The 8,033-nt window shown below is 42.9% G+C and overlaps 1 protein-coding gene across 1 annotated transcript in view; it reads left to right on the forward strand.

Annotated features, from left to right (window-relative positions):
* Positions 1–4,129: 4,129 nt before the first annotated feature.
* SEC62 (SEC62 homolog (S. cerevisiae)) overlaps positions 4,130–8,033 on the forward strand; it is a 29,086-nt gene continuing 25,182 nt past the window's right edge. Inside the window, exon 1 of the mRNA XM_006861820.1 lies at positions 4,130–4,204. Coding sequence (XP_006861882.1) covers positions 4,169–4,204 — 36 coding nt within the window. The 5' untranslated portion in view covers positions 4,130–4,168. The remainder of the gene's footprint in view (positions 4,205–8,033) is intronic.

Here is an 8,033-nt window from a genome sequence, read left to right on the forward strand (position 1 = left end):
ATATGGCAGTTTACTCCCATAAAGATTTACAGTCTTGCAAACCTTACAGGGTCACTATGAGTCACTACTGACTTGACAACAACAGGGAAGAAGTGAAAAAGGAGCCCTGGTGGCATAATAGTTCAGTTCTTGGCTGCTAACCAAAAGATGGGTGGTTCAAACCTTCCCACCACTCCATGGAAGAATGATGTGGCAATCTGCTTCCGTAAAGATTACAGTCGTGTTGGCAATCCTATGGGTCAGTTCTGCCTTACAGGGTCACTATGAGTCAGAATTGGTTCAGTGGTAATGGGTTTAGGTAGATCTCAATGGCAGTGAGAACATGGGGGCAGAAAATCAACGCTCCTCCTAAGGTTGGAGGTGAAACGAAAGTATTAGGGCAATGGCTTGAGAGGGAGGCATTGTCCACAAAGGATATTGTTCCCACTATAGTCTGGCAAAAGAACAAACAAATCTGTGTTGGAAGAAATACAGCCAGAACGTTTCTTAGAAGTCAGGCTAGACAGACTTCAACTCTCATACTTCAGACTTGTTATCATGAGGGACCAGTCCCTGGAGAAGGACATCATGCTTGATCAGAAAAGGGTCAGTGAAAAAGTAGAAGATCCCCAACAAGACAGAATGGCACAGCGGCAGCAACATGGTTTCAAACGTAACAATTGTAAGAATGGTGCAGGATTGGGCAGTGTTTCGTTCTGTTGTGCATAGGGTCACTGTGAGTTGGAACCTGCTCAGTAGCATCTAATAACAACAAAATCTTAGCCTAAGGAGCCTTGATGGGTTACACATTGGGCTGCTAACTGCAAGGTCAGCAGTTTGAATCCACCAACAGCTCCTTGGGAGAAAGATGAGACTTTCTGCACCCATAAAGATTTATAGCCTTGGAAACCCTACACAGGGTGGTTATGAATCAGAATAAGTTGTACAGTTCACAACTCCCACCACCACAGCCGTAGCCTAGCATTTTGTATCTAACCCTAGTGGCCAATGTTTAAGCAGTTCAGCTTACTACCTCATCAAAAGGTTGCCAGTTAGAACCCAACCAACAGATCTCAGGAGAAAAACCTGGGGATCTTCTCCCATAAAGATTATAGTCTAGAAGACACTATGGGGCAACTAAAAGCAAAGATGGAAAGGTAAAGTCAAGGGACACCAGATTATTGGAAGCAAAACATTCAGAATTAATGAGAATATGAAAACATAATGAAAGATGTAACCAATATCTCTGAACAATTTATGTGGTAGTGGTTGGTGATTGTGTGCCATTGAGTCTTTTCTGATTCATAGCAACCCTGTGTAGGGTTTCTGAGGCTGTAAATCTTTACAGGAGCATAAAGCCTCATCTTTCTCCTGCAGACTGACTGATAGATTCCAACTGCTGAGTTTATGGTTAGCAATCCAACTTGTAATCTGATTTTCTATGTAAACTTATACCCAAAACACAGTAAAATATTATTTAAAAGCACACACACACATTTATCCTTGGCAGTTCTGGAGGACAGAATTCCAAAACATTATAAGAGGGAAGCAAGAGGGTCAGAGACAGAGGGAAAGAAACTGGAAGTTGCCATGCGACTGGCTTTGGGAATGCAGAGGGGCCTCAAGCCAGGAGGCCTCAAGAAGCTAGGAAACGCAAGGAAACATGATGCTATCTGGCTACCATGACTGAGCATTTTGATCAAAACTCCAACAGATAGAATCTGATCAAAAAGAGAAAAAGTGTGCAACAGAACTCTAACCTCATATTAAAACCAGACTTATTGGATCCAATGGGACTAGGAGAAGCCTTGAATCTACCCATTGCTATAGAGTATATTTGATTTCTACTCCTAACAATTCTATAGAATGGAGTAAAACTACCCCAAAAGGTTTCCAAGGCTGGTGGATTCAAACCTTCAAATCTTTTAGTTAGCATCTGAGCACTTAACCACTGTAGCTATGGTGCTCCATCCTAAATCTAATGCCCAGAAATAACCTTTAAACCTTGAACCAAAACGATTTTATAAAACCACTGTTAAACTATACTTTTAGCTCAATTAATAAAGAATGTTTGCCTTGAGCATAGTGCTCTTATAAAGAATTGTCTTTATAAGCCTAATTTAACAGCAGTTCACATAGCACAGATGAGCACTTTAAAGGGTAAAGAACCTGAATTAATGGTAATGAAACGATATGGGTAGAGATAGTGATACTGAACTGTTCATGTAAAATTGTGATTGGATGCATGTTTTTCTGTGCATATTGTCACCAAGAAAATTTTTTTTTTTTTTAATTTTAAGGCAAGGTTGTCCCTTAGAGCATAGAGAAGGACCACAGCCCTGCTAGCACCTAGGTTTTAGCCACAATTGGACTTTCCTCCAGAACTATAAGGGAAAAAAATTGTGCTGTTTTAAGCAAAAAAAACAAACAACTCTATGGGGCAATGTATTCTGTCACATGGGACCACTATGAATCGAAATAGTCTCGATGGCACCTAACAACAACAAACACTCAATATCTATGAAGTGCAATAATATATCATTTATAGATCAGCTGTCCTGTGGGAACAGTCCATGTTCTCCAAATAAAACAGACCAGTCATCATGATTCATGATAGGTGGGGAGAAGGACTGAAGAAAATAAAGATATTTCTTATTTTAAATTACAACATAAGGTTATGTTTTGAGTTAATTTGTAACAATAATCACTTTTTTCACCCCATCCTCTTCCCCACACATGGTTTTTAAAGATTATAGAAAAAAAAACCCACATGGTCTGCTGATCCGATACCCTGAGGTCAGAATTGCATAGTTCAAAAGAGAAAGGTACCAAAATACCAGTTTGCTTTAATGGCATATTTAATTCTATTAGGTTACATACAAAATACAGGAAACTTAAAGAATTTCATGACATAAATGCTTACAACACTAAATGAAAAAAGCAGGATACCATGTCGCATATACAGTATAATCTCCATTTGGGGGAGGAAAAAAAATATATTTTATATTACACATATGTAGGAAATAAATACTAGAAAAAATAAACTAAAATTTTAACAGTATCTATATCCTTTGTGGGAACCGAGGTGGTTTTGTAGGATAAGCACTGGACTTGGAACCACAAGGTCTGTAGTTCTAGCCTACCAGGTGCTCCATGGGAGAGGGATGAGGCTTTCTGCTCCCGCAAAGATTTAAAAGCCTCCGAAACCCTATACAGAGTAGCTATCAGTCATAATGGACTCAAGAACACTGTATCTTTTGGTGGTAATTTTTTTCTTCTTCTACTTTTTTATATTTTCCGAATTTTCTACAATTGAACAATTCTCCATTAAAGTCATGGAATTTCCATCTAAGCACTTCCTAACAATTATGGCCTTTCCCTTTGGTCTAAAAACAATAGTAATAATAATAATTCACCAAGCTTAGAATCTCTCTTTCATCTTACTTGGACTTCCTTGGGGTCTCTGTGCCTCCTGAGTTCTAAAGGTGAGTTTTGAGCAACACCGTGGAGAATGGAATGGAGAATCCAATTTGTTTTAGAGAACAACGCCACTACCAGTAGCAGGGAGAAAACAGTTGTAAAGACTTAGGGCTTGGCTCTGTCACTTACCAGCTGTGGAGCCTTAGATAAGTCAGTTTATATCTCTTCCCACCAGTCGTCTCGGTTTTCTCATTTTTAATATGGGGTTAATAAAATGTACACGTGGGAAAGGGGTGGGGTGGACCCTTTGGAAAGATGATAGGAACTGCCATAAGTAAAACATCTAGGACTTGGTGGCTCTCAGTCAAGCCTTCGGTGCAAGGCCCCACCCCTAAACACACTGAATCTGACTCTGAGGGGGTGGGGCCTGGGAATCTGTATTTTAGGAGCTTCCCAGGTGATTCGGATGCTCAGTCCTGTTTGAGAACCGAGGGCTCTTAGCAGCCCTCTTGTTCCCAGACCCACTTTTCAACTTCTCCCAGGTCCCAAAGGTACTTCCGTTTCCGCGACAACAGATGCCGAGGGAAGTGGGGAGAGAAGGCTGCCTCCAACGACAGCCAGACATGCCTAGGTCCCGGCTTCGCCTGGCCTCCCCTTCTCCCGGGCGCCAGCCGGTGAGTTACATAACGGGCTGCGAGGCGCGCTCTCGCGAGGTTTACACCGCCCCCTCCTCACTCCACGTCAGAGGGAACCGGGCGGAGCGGCCAACATGGCGGAACGCAGGCGACACAAGAAGCGGATCCAGGTAGCAAAGCAGAGCCCTGGGTAGTGGGCTTCAGGGCGCTCAGAAGTGAAATAAGTGGGGGGAACCCCCTTGGAGGGCAAGTGAAACCAAAGGCGAGATGGGGTGGGATTCGGCCTCGAGGCCGCAAGGCTGTAGGGTGCGTCGTTGTGAGGGGCCCCTGGGGGGGGCGGTGTTGGCGACGGCTGAGACCGAGACGGAAGTGGTGGGGCCGCGGGAGATGGAAGGACGCGCCGCGGTCTCTATCTGGACGCGGCGGCGAGGCTGTCCAGCCGACCCCTGGCTCCTGGGGCCGCGCCGACCCCGGCCTGTGTTGGGAAATAAGTCCCCTCCGGAGCGCTGACCCAGACCCTCCCCGGAATTCTCTTCCCTCTCTTCTCCACTCCGTCCTCTCTCCTTAGAGATCCTAAAATTAAGGCCACGGTAATTAGGGTAGGAGGCACAGGAGTGACCTAAAGCAGCCTGTTCTTTGTGCGTAAATAGAAAAAAGACCGTAGGAGGGGAGAGTGATCTGTTACTGGTCAGCTGCTCTTTGGGGCCCAAGCGTCGATCTGCCTGTCCATGGATGTTCGTTTGCCCTCCTTTCTCCCTAATATTGTTAACTTAATAGTCCACTTGAAGCTTGCCGGCTCTTTTCCCGGCGACACAGTGTAAATAAACACAACCTCGTTGGTGCTGCAACGAGCTGGTGGCGCCGTCACATGACAGTGTGTCAACCTCATAACCTACATAATAATCCTTCCCTCATTCCACTTGTATGTGCATTTCCTCCCTGCACTGCCAACCCCCTGTTGTCTTTGTTTCCCATCAAGAGGATTAATATGTGGAACATCGGCAGTGGATGTTTATTAGTGCCTGTCTCATCATCAGCTCGTGTGCCTAGAAGCCTTCATATGACATCATACACTGAGAGCGTGTTGTACATTGATAGTACATTTATCACAAATTGTCTGATACTCCCATTGCCCTTTTGGTCATGACTATTTCACTGCTTGGAATGACTTTCTGATGTCATCATCTATTTTGTTAACGCAGGTTTTTAAGTTTATCAGTTTGTTGACCTCACCCACAGGTGGTCTGAGCTATACATATTTAGAACGGATCCTGAAAACTTTGAAGGTACTCGAAAAATGTCAGTGATCATAAAATTTGGAATTTGGCAAATTATAAAAACTGTGGGTATGGAGGAAGTATTCTGATTTTACTATTCCGAGTCTTACTGGGAGTCCTGTTGTGGCGCTGTGGGATAATGCACTAGATCCCAAGGTCGGTTTGAACGGCAAGATCAGCAGTTCAAACTCACCAGTAGCTCCTTGGAAACTCTCTACAGGGTCTCTGTGAGTCAGAACTCACCGGATGGCACTTAACAAGAAGGAGCCCAGTTGTTGTGCTGTTAACTACCACAAGGTTAAAAGTTAGAACCCACCACCCAATCTGCAGGAGAAAGATGAGGCGTTTTACTCCCATAAAGATTCACCACCTGGGAAACCCTATATAGGGTTGTTTTGCATTAGCACATAGCAACAGCAGGCTTACTGGAAGGAGCCCAGGTGGCAGTGGTTACGTTTGGCTGCCGTTTGAAAGATCATGGTAGTTGAAACTCACCTGCCTTCTCTGGGAGATTGCAGGCTTCTGCAAAATTTACAACCTTGCAAACCATATAAGGCAGTTCTGCGACTCCACGGCACATAGCCACCACCACCACCATTCTGTCCAGTAAGGTCGCTAGGAGTCACAATCAACTGCACAGCAATTCTGGCAAGTCTTACTAGATTTAGTGCTATGCATTACAGGCTGTGCCCACGGTTTTTATTATAATTTACACTGAAGTTGTCAAATTTTTACTTTCTGTACTCTGTATTTACACATGCAGTATAATTTTATTTCTTTATAGTTTTACACATTGTTTTACAATCTCAATTAACTGTTCTTTGTTGTAAAGATAATCCTCATTGTTTGAGTAGCTGCTCTTATTTCAGTTGGAATTTTATAAATTAAACAGAAAGGTACATTAAGAGCTTGTATAGTGTTGGGCCTTCCTCCTTCGAAGTCAGGATGGCCAAACTTTGTTTCTCATACTTAGGACAGATTATCAGGAGGGACAGTCACTGCAGAAGTATATCATGTTTGGTAAAGTGGAAGGCCGGAGAAAAAGAGGAAGAGCCCCCAATGAGATGGATTGGCACAGTGGAAGCTGCAATGGGCTCAGGCGTTGTTGTGTTGTTAAGTGCCATCGACTCTGTTCCAACCCATGGCAGCCCTGAATAGGGTTTCCAAGGAGCAGCTAGTGAGCTTGAACCAACAACCTTGCAGTTCAAACGGCTTTGCTGTCTAGCGCATTAAACTAAAGTGCCACACCAGGACTCCATAATTGTGAGGTTGGCCTCGGACCGGACAGTGTTTCTTTCTGATGTGCATAGGGTCACTATGAGTTCATACCAACTTGATGACACCTAACAACAGCAACATAGTATTGGGCCAGCTTGTTCCCCAGCTCCACCAACTGTTAGCTGTGTTATTGTTGTTGGTAAGTGTCATTGGGCCAGTTCCGACTCATTGTGACCTATATAGGGTTTGCGAGGAGTCAGTGGCAGATTTAACTTTGGGCAAATTGCTCTCTGCCTCAATGTTGTTAAGTGCCACTAATGAGCCTGAACTGCCAACCTTGTGGTTCAGATCAACCTTGCAGTCCAGGGCATTAACCTGCAGCACCAGGGAGATGTAAGAAAGCATAGCCACCTCATTGGAATTTAAAAAAAAAAAAAAAGTTAATGATTTGTGCCCAAGGCTGAAGGATTTGAGATAGATTGTTGGTTTGATTTTTAAAAACACTTTGATATGCTGAAGAAAGATTAATGGCTGCCTTGTGGATTACATAAGCTATTTCTTTATTATTGTTTCTTGATATTTGAGGAATAAATGTGGAAGGATCATCAACTTGGTATACTACTAAATGAAAATATATGTGACCTTTATTTTCTCATCCTAGAAGCTCTCTACATGGCTGTGAGCCCTCATGTGGTGCTGTAGGGTAAGCACTGGACTGCTAACTGCAAGGTCAGCAGTTCAGACCCACCAACTGCTCTTGGAAACCCTATTCAGGATTGCTATAAAGTGAAACCGATTTGATGGCACACAACAACATGGAACGATGTTTGTGGAAAATTTTGGAGCACTGTTTGTGTTCTGCTGGGCTGATAAAGTTTCCCTGCTATCTCAAAAAGTACAGTGCTCCTATTAAAACTTTAATAAATTGAATGGCGTAAAGCAAATAAGCAATTGCCATTAATTTATATGGGAAACATTTTAGCATTCCTGGAGCCCACAAAATAACCTGCCAAATTATATCAAATAACACATAAAACCTAAAATAACACTAACTTATGTTAAAAATGGGAATTACACAATAAATACACAGTCTGTATAAAATAGAAATACATGTACAGTGTAGTTCCCAGGGAAGGAGCTTATTGACTGCCACTCTTAATGTTGGGCTCTAACTGACTCTTTAACAGCTCCTTGCAAAACAAATGCTTCTGAATGCTAGTTTTTTTTTTTGTTGTTGTTGTTTTTAAGTGTTAAATCTACTTTATTTTATTTATTTATTTTTTAATGTCTTATTGTGAATTATGTGATAGTTTACATGGGAGAACATTGGTTTTACAGTCATTCTATCTATCGTATATCGTATCATTGCCATGGTTACAATCCCCTCCTTGCAATCCTTCCCCCGTGCCCCCCAGGTCTTCAGCACACAGTCGCTTTCCCTCTCTGGATCTAAAGTCTCCAGCTGCTCCATCGCTCCACATCATCATCTCTGGCTCCATTTCAG

The sequence above is a fragment of the Chrysochloris asiatica genome, unplaced genomic scaffold, assembly GCF_000296735.1.
Source record: "Chrysochloris asiatica unplaced genomic scaffold, ChrAsi1.0 scaffold00043, whole genome shotgun sequence".
Classification (NCBI taxonomy): domain Eukaryota; kingdom Metazoa; phylum Chordata; class Mammalia; order Afrosoricida; family Chrysochloridae; genus Chrysochloris; species Chrysochloris asiatica.